Genomic DNA, 14,104 nt, shown 5'->3' on the forward strand with positions numbered 1-14,104 from the left:
ATGGCTTTTAACAAAGTGTTATTTATTGGGTATGGCTCAGTGGCGTAACTACCGCTGTAGCAACCATAGTGGCTGGTATGGGGCCTGTGGCATGAGGGGGCCGGTGCCCCCCGCCATCACAGGCTCCCATGCACGCTGCGCCGCTAGAACGTAGATACTATTGAACGCTATGGCAGAGCAGGGAGGTGGCTCCCTACTTTGCCATTTACTAGGCTACAGGCAGTCCGGCATGATGTCACTGGATCACGCCGGCCTACGCAAGGATCCCATCGGCGTGGATTCGCTCAGTTCATCACGGGAATGGGGACTAGGTGAGTATGGAGTTATCTTGTTATATTGGTTTTGGGGTCGCTATATGGCACTATCTACAGGAGGGGGTCGCTATCTACAGGAGGGGGCTGCATGGCGCTATCCACAGGAGGGGGGCTGTATGGCGCTATCTACAGGGGGAGCTGTTTGGCGCTATCTACAGGGGGGTGTGGCCTTATATACAGGGGGTGTGTGGCCCTATCTACAAGGGGGAAGTGGTGGGTGCTATCGACAAGTGGGCTGTGACACTGTCTACAGGGGAGGCTGTATAGCACTGTTTACGTGGGGGACTATATAGCACTGTCTACAGGGGGGGCTGTATAGCACTGTCTATAGTGGGCGGCTGTAGAATTTATATGCATTATGGATTTGCAGGCAGTATCAGACTGTGGGTACCTTGGGTCTAGTATAGAAAATGATTTTGTGCTCCCACTCTCTGCAAACTCTGCTATTATCTTTATAGACAAATGCCATATAATTTATATTATCAGGCCATATCACAAGGTTAAAATACTTAAACAGTGATAAACCCCAAAAGCAAGTGACCCTAGGCAGGGCTGCCCAATGGCGAACATAGCCCAACTGAAGGATCCTTTGGTCCTTTGGAGGGCCAGTTTAACCATGTTTACAGGTATACATTTCTTCAAGGCATAATCTAATAAATTATACCTGAGTCAGCTATGAAGATAAAGAATGTGCATTTTACTGCCATCTTCAAATTATTTATCCATATTCTAAGCAGACTCAAAAGTAATTAACATTCCTCTTATACCAACTGGCATTATGAACATCTTAACCCTTTAACTACATACAGGCAACATAATATATTACATCCAGGCAGCAACGCACAGCTGAAGCTAAGGGTGTGAGTTTGGATACAATGAATATGGCTGTCTAGGTGGTGTATATACACATTAGTTTACCAGCTGAGACGGAGTCAGGCTTCTCCATATGCACTTTTTAAGATAACATAATTTAAAATATTTAATATCTTGAGATCCCTTTTTTAACTGTCCACCATAAGGTATGTTAACATGGAGTGTGATCATAACCACTTTAAGGCGCTTGACAACTTGTATGTGATCATTAGGATTAGGATTTTAGGCACCTTGCACTTCTGTATAATTCAGCAGATTCTAAAAAAAAGTTTCACAACAGTCTTTTTCATTTTACCTTATATTCTAATACTAAAATTGTGATCTTAAATACCATGAACTGAATTATGCTAATTTCCTTTGTATTAAGATTTGAACTAGCAAATCTCTTGAAACGGTAGAAAGACAAATACTAGTACTCCCATGTGACCGGAGCCATCTGCTTCTGGCATGGACATCTGGTGCCCAGAGACCGAGTGTCAGACCCCCATCGATCATATACTCATGACCTAACCTGTGGATAGGTCATCAATTGTTCGTGCCCGGACGACCCCTTAGGCCTTGTTCACAAAGTGCAGGTGTGCTGCAGATTTTGTATGCACTTTTTACGCCAAAATTAGAATTGGATCCAGGAGAGCAGGCGTATAAGGTATTCCTTTATATATTTCTTCTGTTTAGGTTCCGTTGCGGGTTTTGGCTTAAAAAAATCCATACAAAATCTGCAGCAAATCTGCACTGGGCAAACAAGGCCCTAAACCATCAACCTATAGAAACTTGTTTTCTTTAGTTACTGTCAAATATGCAGGACCATATTTGGCCCCCTTCATCACACAGTGCAGATTTGGTCTATATTTTGCACCATATTTTATTTTTTTTAAAGCCCAAACGTTTTTATTTTCCTACAAACGACAAAATATTGATTAAATCTGCATGGTGTGAAATTGGCTCTAGGTGCTTGTTCTTTTACTGCTCAGATGTACTGCTTATTATCTTACCATAGCCAAGCCCAGCAGTGGATGGTGTACTTCTGACAGAACACACTGGATATTTAAGTCTTGAGATCAATCCTGTATAAGAAAATGAATGAAAATGTATTTCAAAATCTCAACCATAAAATATACTGTTTTCATGTATTCATACAAACAGGTATCACGAAATATGCTGGAAAGACTGTGACATTGGTAATCTCGTAGTTGAGATTGCTATTGCATACTTTGTGGCACAACGTCTAAAGAGTTGGCCCACCTTTAAACATCATTACATTCGAGATTTAAGGGGGCATTTTCACGAACGCTGTACTCAGCTATTTCCAGCGCTCCCATAGAGAATAAATGTGCGCATGAGCGACCCGAGGAGTTCAGGACCCCTGTTCTCGTAAAAGGTTGGGGTGCCAGCTGTCGGACACCCACCGATCAGCAAGTTATCCTTTATCCTACAGCGTAACTTGTTGTAACCGGAATACGCCTTTAAGCTACGTGAAAAGTTGAGTAACTTTGTAAATACGTGGTGCAATGATCTTAGTTATGTCTGTATTATAGCCCAAGACTACATTTGTAGTTCCGCTGGTCATCCTCTGAAACATATCGCAAACCTATACACAATAAGAAGGTATATTTACCCTCATAGATCAAACAATTAGATATGGATACTAGGTACCACTAAATACATAACGTATATCAAAAACCTGTGTCTCAGAATAAAATGTATAGTATAAATATATTAATATTTATTAATAGGCAAATTAAAAATAAGTTAGCTGTACACAGACACAACATATACAATTAGGACATATTAAAAACAAGGTGTAGCAAAAAGGTGGAGGACAGAGCAGGTAGCAAAAAATATATACATTTCCATGTAGTAATCTAATTCTCAATACAGTGTAGACTGACAACGCTTATAAGTACACAGCAACATGTCTATTTGCATATAAGTAGAATGTAATTTCAGGTGCAGTGATCACTGACACCACTTACTATGCCTGTGCACATGTAAAAAAGGTGCAATTACAGGTGCAGTTGGGCAGATAGAAAATAATGGACATATACAATGATACGCAGTGTAAAACGCCTATAATCTTGAAGAGTCTACAAACAATATATGCATGTTAAGCCAAACAGCACTGGTACAGTTTACTATAAATATATTATAGAATAGCAGATTTACCCGGCTTCACACTGGTCTATTTGTTTGTTGTGTGTGATTGAAAACTTCCTACTGATATGAAGCCAACAAATCCAGTAAAGTAAACCTTTTACTACAAAATGCATAAATTTTTATTCTAAAATATTATTTATTTATTATTTAATTATACAGAAAACATTAAATTATTAAACAATTCAACACTTTAGATAATTGTGTAACAATAGTAATGAAAAGGCACAAAACATTCCAATTTCTTTGAAATCGAAGACCACACTCCTGAGTAGACTATATTTGCTGTCTTCTTCTCCGGTGAAAGTAGGTAAAGGTTTCTGCCTGAGCCAACTCTAGAGCAGGCAACATACAGTTGTCCATGACAGAAGAATGGTTGTTCCAAGTTGACACCAACAATTTTCAGGGACTGGCCTTGTGCCTTGTTAAGTTCAGGTTTCTTTATGGAGGCATAAATGGTCTGAAAGGGGTTCAATTTCTGACAATGCTATAATCCAGTATAGGTACAACATAGTATACATACAGTTCGTTCATGGCGAGTAAAGAAAGATGGCTGGATTGTTGTGCAAATCAGATGTAAATCAAAAAGTGACTGGGTTGTTATGGAAACCTGGTGTAAAACTGTGTGCATGTGAGTGAGGCTAAGAATGAAGAACCTGCGAGCTTCTACTGTCTAATACGTGTCATGTGAATACACATGGAGGAAGACACTTGATGTAGAAGCCACTATGGCACCCATATTTGCTTTTGTATTGCAATTTTTTGTGAATATATAGAGAAAGGTAGGCCCTAGAGAGCTGAAACCTGGTGTAAAACCTTCTAAAAGCCTGATTTACTTATGTGCCAAATTTTGTGAAGATTGGTTCAGTCGTTTGGCAGTGCATAAAGAACAGACAACAGAAATTAAAGGGGTTTTCCCATTAGGGACATTTATTACATGGATATCCAGAAGATATGTCATAAATATCAGACAGATGCAGATTACCACAGGTACCCTTATTCAAACGATAGACATTGACTTGGTATCCTGTTGGCCAGTTGCTTTTCCACTACGGCGGTATAGCCCAGTGGGTCCACATACCCACAAATCATGTCAGAACGCGCAGGCCTTAAGCTGTGTAACTTCTGCGATCTGACGAGACCAGGGACATTCAGCTCAGAACGGCCATTGTCTCTGCTGGTCAATCCAAGACCATGACGACGTCACAAGCCATGCAGTCAGATATACTGCACCTCCTGGCAGTGCTAACTCCCATTTTTTCTGCCACTACCTCATCGCTATGATGGAGACGCGAGGACCTGCATGGGATTTCTGAACCAATGCCAGATCCACTTCACGTTCTATGCAGAGGCCTTCTCTTCTGATGATGCAAAGATCGTCTTTATAATTTCTCTCCTCACTGGCAAAGCCCTGGCGCGGGCAAACCCCTTTTGGGAACATCAGGGACCAGAGACCCTTGAGTTACAGCAGTTCGTACAGAATTTCCGTTCTATAGTTGAGAAACCCGGGAGAGTTTCATCGGCTGCTGCATCGCTGCTGACCCTTCGCCAGGAGGACACCTCAGTGGGCGAGTACGCCATTCAGTTCAGCACCCTGGCTGCTGAACTGACCTGGAACAACGGGGCCTTGGTGGATACATTCTTGCAGGGACAGTCCCTTGAAATCAAGGACGAGTTTGTCGCCCGAGATCTGCCATCTACCCTGGATGACCTCATTCTTCTGGCTGCCCGAATTGACATGAGGATCTGAGAACTGTCCCAAGGGGTTCGTCGGGAAGGAGGACTCCCTAGGCTGCTCCTACATTTCAGCAACCCTTGCTCCCCTCATCAGCTGTTCTATCAGAGGAGTCTATGAAGAGGGACCATTTCAAGTTGTCTATCCAGGAGACACAATGCAGATGCACTTTGGGACTCTGTCTGTATTGCGGCCTCGGAGGACATCTTGTGCGTCTGTGTCCCCAAAAGCCCCAGAGGCTAGGGTTGGTTGGGGAGACAATGCTCGGTGGAGAAGGACTTTCTTCCAAATTGTCAGTCTATGTCGGCCTATATTAAGGAGAATTTGGAGAGGAGTTTCATACGAGAATCCTCCTGCCCGGCCGGGGCTGGGTTCTACTTCGTCTAAAAGAAGGACGGATCTCTGCGACCCTGCATCGACTACCGGGGACTCAACCAGATCACGGTCAAAAATAGATTTCCGTTGCCACTGATTTCAGAACTTTTTGACTGCATACGAGGAGCCAAGATTTTTTCTAAGCTAGACCTGCGTGGGGCATACAACCTAATCCGGATTTGCCAGGGTGACGAATGGAAGACGGCATTTAACACCCGAGATAGACACTATAAATATCTGGTGATGCCCTTCGGCCTGTGTAACGCTCCCACGGTCTTCCAAGAATTTGTCAATGACATCTTCCGGGATCTCCTCTATATTTGTGTTGTGGTCTATCTCGATGACATCTTAATTGTTTCCCCAGACCCGACAACTAATGAGAGACATGTCTGTCAAGTTCTGCTGTGATTGAGGGAGAATCGCCTGTATGCCAAGCTGGAGAAGTGCATGTTTAAGAGGAATTCTCTACCCCTCCAAGGTCTCAAGATGGATCTGAGAAAGTAAAGGCTGTCCTGTAATGGCCACGTCCTCAAGGCTTAAGGTCCATACAGCGTTTCTTGGGATTCGCCAATTTCTTCCGGCAGTTCATCCCATGCTTCTCCTCACTGATAGCTCCCATTTCTACCCCCTCCAAAAAGGCATGAACGCCAAGGTGTGGACTCCAGAGGCTGAATCTACATTTAATAGCCTGAAGAGTGCCTTCACGTCAGCCTCTACCCTCCATCATCCTGATGTGTCTCGACAGTTTTCGTTGGAGGTGGATGCCTCCTCGGTTGGTGCTGGCGCACTTCTGTTCCAGAGAGGTCCCAAGGCAGTAGTATGTGGCTATTACTCTAAACTTTTCTCTTCCGCAGAGCACAACTACACTATTGGAGATCGGGAGCTACTGGCCATCAAATTGTCCCTGGAGAAGTGGAGACATCTACTAGAGAGCGCGGCTCATCCCATCCTGATATTTACTGACCACAAGAAACTCCCCTATCTCCAGATGGCTCTTCGACTGAACCCCCGTCAAGCCAGGTGGTCGCTGTTCTTTGCCCTGTTCCAGTTTGAGCTCCACTACCGACCGGCCCACAAGAATGTGAGGGCCGATGCCTTGTCCAGGTCATTCGAGACAGAGAACACCATGGAGTCTCCACAAAATATTATTGATCCAGCGTGCATTATCTCTGTCAACCCTCTGCAAGTTAGAGATATCCCTCCGGGAAGAACTTTTGTGCGCTTGGCAGACAGAGGGAGAACCCTCCGCTGGGGACACAGCTCCAAACTGGCAGGTCACGTGGGGGCCCGTAAGACCCGAGACCTGATTGCCCATTATTTATGGTGGCACACGCTGCCCAAAGACATGATGGACTTTGTCTCGTCCTCTATGGTGTGTGCGGCTAACAAGGTTGCTCACTCCAAACTTGCTGGCCTGCTCCAGCCACTGCCTGTGCCCAATGCTCCATGGCAGCATATAGCAATGGACTTTGTTATGGACCTGCCTTCCTTGCTGGATACAGTACGGTCTGAGTGGTGGTGGACCGATTCTCTAAGATGGCTCATTTTGTTCCGTTGACCGGCCTATCTTCTGCTTCTCGACTGGCCAACCTCTTCGTCCAACACATCTTTCGCCTGCATGGCTTACCTCAGCATTTCGTGTCTGATCGAGGGGTTCAGTTCACCTCATAATTCAGGAGAGCCCTGTGTAAATTCCTCAATGTAAAGTTAGACTTTTTCTCAGCCTACCATCCCTAGTCCAATTGTCAAGTTGAGAGTACCAATCAGATCATGGAGAACTACCTACGACACTTCATCTCCAGGCAGCATGATGAATGGGTGCAGCGTCTTACTTGGTCCGAGTTCTGGTATAATAACCATATAAGCGAGTCGACAAGATCCACACCATTCTTCGTAGTCTATGGCCAACACCCACGAATTCCACTCCTGTTGTCTGTTATGTCCGAGGTGCCCACAACTGATTCTGCTTTCAGCGACTTCCTGCAGATCTGACAGCAAACATGATCCTCTATTCTGCTGGCGGTCGGCCGCATGAAACGAAAGGCAGACACAAGGAGAAGGGAACCTCCCAAGTTTCTTCCAGGTACCAAGGTCTGGTTGTCCTCTAGAAATATCCAGCTGAGGGTGCCATCATACAAATTTCCTCCCAGATTCCTCGGACCCTCGAGATCTTGCAGCAGATCAACCCTGTCTCCTACAAACTTTAGCTGCCTCCTAACCTCAAGATCCCCAACTCCTTCCATGTCCCCCTCCTGAAGCCTGTGGTCCTGAACCGCTACAAAAAGATTCCTAGTCCTGCAGTTGCGCCCAGCGGTTCATCGGATACATTTGAGGTTAAGGAGATCCTGGACACCAAGAAAGTAGGAGGAAGAACCTGGGAGCCAGAGGAGAACCTCAATGCTCTTACCCTCCTGAAGAAGTTTCTCTCCCGCTCTGGCCCCAAGGGGAGGGGGCATAAGAGGGGGGATACTGTGACACCCATGGCCATGGACCGTTGGAATTACTCACCCCCGACGTCCGCAGCCATGGATCAGTGAGCGCTGGCCCGCATTTCCTCCTCAGGAGACGCCAGCGCTCACTTCTGCTTCACTCTGCTGTGTCCCGCACCTGAAAAGTATGTTAAATTAGCCCATGATCACCCTGGACTATATGAAGGGCCCTGCCCCTTCCTTCATTGCCTGAGCGTTGTTGTGTTTACCAGTATTAGTCTTTACAAATGGTCCCTTAGTGTTTTCCAGTTCCCAGTGTTCCCATACCTGCTACCTGTATCCCATGCTACCTCGTTTCCATGTCATTGAGAGATGGAGTCGTGTTGTGCCGTATACTATGCCTTCCGTGTTACACCGCGCCTGGTGTCTGTCTGCTGCCAAGGTCCCATCTGAGCCTACCATCGCTACTGTCTGAATTACCACAGGTACCCTTATTCGAACTATAGACATTGACTTAGCATCCTGTTGGCCAGCTGCTGTCCCGCTACGGCGGTACGGCCCAGTGGGTCCACATACCCACAGATCGTGACATAATGTGGGTACGCTCCCGATTTGTCCCCTCACCACACCCTCCAACAGGCATTTCACAAGCATTCTTCAGCTAGGCCTGTAGCCATGACAAGTGGGCACCCTCTATATTTAGAGTAGTAATGGCTTCACCATCATCATAGACGGGGCTTCTTTACTGTAAGAGCAGTGAGACTATGAAACTCTTTGCCACAGGTTCTTGTGATTGTTTGATGAATTTAACAATTTCAATAAAGGCCTTCATGACTTTATTTTTTTTTTAACTGTAATTTTTTTTAAAGATTTTACATCTTAAAAAGTAGTCACCTGTAGAAAAATACACAATATACAGAAGGAAAAGTCTATAAATGTTACATCAAACATAGATCCAAAAAGATAATCACAGCAAGAATTCACAGCATTTCATAAAACATCATGAAGTAATGGATCCCTAGACACAAATATAATAAAAGAAAAGTGAAAAAGAAAAGTAAGGAAAGAAAATAGGACATATGCAGGACAAGGGGAAGAACATAGGGTTGTTAAGGCAAGGTTAAGACCAAAAAACCTGTAACTTTACCCTGCTCTCACAGGGTCTTAGTCAGTTTAGTCTCTTATGGTGCCAAAACAAAATAAAAACATATAGACAGGAGGGAGCAAAGGGAGGATCCTATAAGGCGCTGCTGCGTGGTTGTTAGGGATGGTCAATGATGATAGGTACGAAAATATATAAATGAATATTTATTCAGGCTACGCGTTTCGACACTGTACCAGCGTCTTCCTCAGGCCGTAAAACATACATACAATGAGGTTACTTATATACTAACAGAGATCAGACAAACAGGAAGGAAATGAAGGTCATACAGGGGAAAGGTCAAAGTGTAAAAATGACGTCATAAGTAATACAAGTATCAAGGGATTATCTTAAATTGTGTTATTTGTAAACAAATTGGTAATTGTACCTAAGGGGAAGAAGATAAAAAAGATACCAATATTGGTACTCTAAACAGATTCCAAAAATCATACATACAATTGCAAGTACGGATAATTAGAATCAATGTAGTGCGTCTTAAGAACGCTGATTAAAAGGTTAAAAGATTCATTAAAAACGTGTATTCTATGGAAGTAAGAGCAATAATGGATAATAGAGAAATATTTATGACTGAATGAATGAACACATAAATAAAAATACACAAAAAATTACCAAATATTAATATAATGAATATTTATATTTGTATTTGTATTATTATCCCCAATACTGGAATGACCTATCAGACCAAGATTTTACTTTGTTTAGATGTTACTGGAAGTAAGGGATTTTTTGTATAATAAACAATGAAAACCACTCAAACATAAAAACGGGTGAACGGGCATGCAAGGTGTGATTGGTAACTAGATTCACCTAATATGCGTTTACATAGTCAAGACAGTACCACGGGATGACTGTATAGGCATCCATTATTACTTAAGGACAGAAAGTATTGATGGATGTGAAAGTATAAATATATATATGAATTAAAAGTGTTTAAAAGAGACAAAGTGTAAAAAATATATATATATATATATATATATATATGTGTATAAAAAGCTTCACAGCTTCCGTTAATGAATAGTAAGGTAGCACGGAAAATATCCGTGTTATCAGGATCAGAAGAATGCAATGTAAATCGGGTTCACACTGTTACTACTGAGGGTGGCATATATCTGTCATAAATATCGGGTGAATTGAGAATAATATTAAATAAAAATTGTACATATATAGAGAGATGGGATGGTTACATCTCACTGACCGTTCTATATTTAGACGGCGCTTTTAAGCGTCTCTGTTGTCAAGACAACCACCTATAAGGTAAAATGCCAATAAATAATAAAAGAGTCAAAACACTGTTATTCCAAAGGATATATAGTATTTAAAAGGTAATCCCCTAGGAAGAATTGATGTAATCTATAAGTGAAACCTATTGAATTTTTATAAAAATACACACATATACGCCGAACTATTTGGATGATGCGTGGTAGCATTCCGGTAGTCAAGGTGACAAAAGGAACTGTGGATATTGATATTCCATGAAATTCACCTATGTCATAATGTTCTTATCATACTCCCAATCGAAACAGGGGGGGAAAAAAAGGGGGCACATTTACAAAGCAGCACTATATGTATATATTTTTGTGTAGACACCAAAAATGTCTACCGAAAAATAACCATCTAATTAGAATCCAAAAAATATATCTATGGGCAAACCTGTGTGGTATCATATAAACACAAATTTCTTGCAAATATTGCTATTATCCAAATAGGGCAGAATGTTCTAAAAACAGATTTCTATACGGATTGGTGTGTAGTAAAGCATCAATCCAAAGAGGATTCAGAAATGTCATTTAACCCCTTAATGACCGGGCATGTTTGTACCTTAATGACCAAGCCAGATTTGTCAAATCTGGTATGTCTGACTTTATCAGAGAATAACTCTGTGAAAGTTTTGAATATCCAAGTAATTCTGACATTGTTTTTTCGTCACATGTTGTACTTTATTTTAGTGGTAAAAGTAGACTGATACGATTTGCGGAAATTAATTAAAAAATAGAAAAATGGAAGAAATTTTGTAAAAATTACCATTTTCCCCTATTTTTAACTGCAATATGTCACATATGTACACACATACTGTACAATTTTTTAAATTAAATATATATTTCTATCTCTTTACTCCATTTTGGCAGCACTTTTGAAAAAATAAAATACATTTTCAGCAATTTAGAGGACTTACAAATTGAATAATAATTTTATAAATTTTGAAGTACATTTTGTTTTCCGGCACCAAGCCAGGTTTTCAAAGGCTCATAGGTCTCAGAGTGATGGAAACCCCCACAAATGACCCCATTTAGAAAACTAGACCCCTTAAGGTATTTACCTAAGGGTATAGTAAGTATTTTGACCCCACAGTTTTTTGCTAAATTTAATACATAGGAGGTGAAAAAAAAAATAATTTCACTTTTTTTCATAAAAGTATCAGTTTGAAGACCAATTTCTTTGTAAAGCGACCATGAGAATGAAGAAACACACCACAAAATCTATCACCCTCTCTCTCCTGTTTTCAAAAATGCCCCCATTGTGACCCTAATGCGCTGCCTGGACACACGGCAGGACCCAAAAGGAAGGGTGCACCCGGAGGCTTTCAGGACTCATATTTTGCTTGAAAATGTTTTAGGCCCCACTGTACATTTGGAGAGGCTTTGAGCTGCCAGAACGATAGAAACTCCCCATAAACGACCCCATTTAGAAAACTAGACCCCATAAGGTATTTATTTAGGGGTATAGTAATTATTTTGACCCCACAGTTCTTTGCTAAATTTAATGCATATCAGGTGAAAAAAATAATAATTTCACTTTTTTCATAAAAGTATTTGTTTGAAGACCGATTTCTTTGTAAAGCGACCATGAAAATGAAGAAACACACCCCAAAATCTATCACCCTCTTTCTCCTGTTTTCAAAAATACCCACATTGTGGCCCTAATGCGTTGTTTGGACACACGGCAGGGCCCCAAAGGAAGGGAACACCCGGAGGCTTTCAGGACTCATATTTTGCTTGAAAATGTTTTAGGCCCCAATGTACATTTGGAGAGGCTTTGAGCTGCCAGAATGATAGAAACTCCCCATAAACGACTCCATTTCGAAAACTAGACCCCTTAAGGTATTTATCTAGGGGTATAGTTAGCATTTTGACCACACAGGTTTTTCGCTAAATATATTGAAATTAGTCTGTAAGAATTAAAATGTACTTTTTTTCTGAAACAACATAGAAATTTTTATTATTTACAAGGAATAACGAAGAAAATGCACCCCAACATTTGTAAAGCAATGTCTCCCGATTACGACAATACCCCATATGTGGTAATAAACTGCTGTTTGGACCCACAGCAGGGCTCAGAAGGGAAGGAGCGCCATTTGGATTTATGATTTTGCTGGAATGGTTTTCGGTGCCATGTCGCATTTGCAATGCACTGGAGGGACCAAAACAGTGGAAACCCACCAAAAGTGACCCCATTTTGGAAAAACCTTCAAGGAATTTTTCTAGGGGTATAGTGAGCATTTAGACCCCACGGGTCTTTTGCAGAGTTTATTAGAATTAGGGCGCGAAAATTAATCTCAAAATTTTTTCCACTAAAATGTTGCATTTTCTCATTTTCACAAGGGATAAAGGAGGAAAAAAACAACCATTTTTTTATAAAGCAATTTCTCCCGAGTACGGAAATACCCCACATGTGGTCATACGTTTTTTCATTAGAAATGAATTAACCCTTTCAGGACTGATCCATTTTTTGCTTTCATATTTTAGATTTTCACTCCCCGCTTTACAAGAGCCATAACTTTTTTATTTTTCCATCAATAGAGTGGTGTGAAGGCTTATTTGTTGCGGGACAATCTGTAGTTTTCATTGGTACCATTTTGGGGTACATGCGATTTTTTTGTATCACTTTTTATTCAATTTTTTTGCAATCCTGAGCAAAAAACAGGAATTCTGACACCGTTTTTTTAGGGGTTTTTTTTGCGGCGCTCACCGTACGCAATAAATGACATTTTTAATTTATTCTGCGGGTTGGTACGATTACGGCGATACCATATGTATATAGGTTTGGTCCTTTTTTTTAGCGTTTGCGCAATAAAATGACTTATTTATAAAAAAAAAAATTCTGTGTCACCATATTCTGAGAGCCATAATTTTTTAATTTTTTAGTCAAAAAAGCTGTGTAAGGGCTTGTTTTTTGCGGGACGGATAGAAGTTTTTATTGGTACTATTTTTGGGTACATGCGACTTTTTGATCACTTTTTATTCTTTATTTAGGGAGCGGTGGTGACCCAAAAAATTGCGATTCTGTCGTCGTTTTTTATTGATTTTTTTTGGGGTGTTCATCGTGCGGGAAAAATAACATTATAGTTTTATAGTTGGGTTCGTTACGAACGCGGTGATACCAAATATGTGTACTTTTTTAACGTGTTCATTTTTTTTCTATAATAAAAGTCTTATTATAGGAAAAAAAGCATTTAGTGTTTATAGAACTTATAACTTTTATTTTTACACTTTTTTTAAAACATTTTTATTACTTTTTTTTACTTTTTTAACTTGTCCCACTAGGGGACACTTAGTCTTGCAGCTTTGATCGCTGCTAGAGTACATTACACTACACACGTAGTGTAATGTACTCTAACTGTCATTGTGACGTGACTGTCACACTGACAGGAAGCAGAGGAGGAACGGCCGGAGGCTGTTCCTCCGAGGCTTCCGTGCATGGCAACCCGGAGGTCATTATCTGACCTCCGATTGCCGTGACAAGCATCGGTAGCCCCCACGATCACTTCGTGGGGGCTGCTGATGTGCTTCAAACCACTTAAATGCGGCGACGGCAATCCGTCGCCGCACTTAAGGGGTTAACTGCCGAAATCAGCGGCGATGGTCCGCTGTCCGGCAAGACTGATGTCTCAGCTGTCGGGGACAACTGTCAGCGCGGGTCTGTCACTCTGTGTTTACACAGAGTGACAGTTTGAAATGCGGACGAAAATGTACGTCATGGTGCGGGAACTAGCAGTCGACCATGACGTACATTTTCGTCCTTGGTCGTTAAGGGGTTAAACCTCGTGGGTTCAGCGTCTGCAATTTGA

At 41.7% G+C, this 14,104-nt stretch overlaps 1 protein-coding gene across 1 annotated transcript in view; it reads right to left on the minus strand.

Moving 5' to 3' along the window:
• The window catches only part of BTK (Bruton tyrosine kinase), a 477,293-nt gene that overhangs the window by 111,976 nt on the left and 351,213 nt on the right, over nucleotides 1-14,104 (minus strand). Inside the window, exon 13 of the mRNA XM_075835606.1 lies at nucleotides 2,180-2,251. Within this exon, the coding sequence (XP_075691721.1) occupies nucleotides 2,180-2,251 (72 nt within the window). The remainder of the gene's footprint in view (nucleotides 1-2,179; nucleotides 2,252-14,104) is intronic.

Source organism: Rhinoderma darwinii, chromosome 8, assembly GCF_050947455.1.
Source record: "Rhinoderma darwinii isolate aRhiDar2 chromosome 8, aRhiDar2.hap1, whole genome shotgun sequence".
In the NCBI taxonomy this organism is placed as follows: Eukaryota; Metazoa; Chordata; class Amphibia; order Anura; family Rhinodermatidae; genus Rhinoderma; species Rhinoderma darwinii.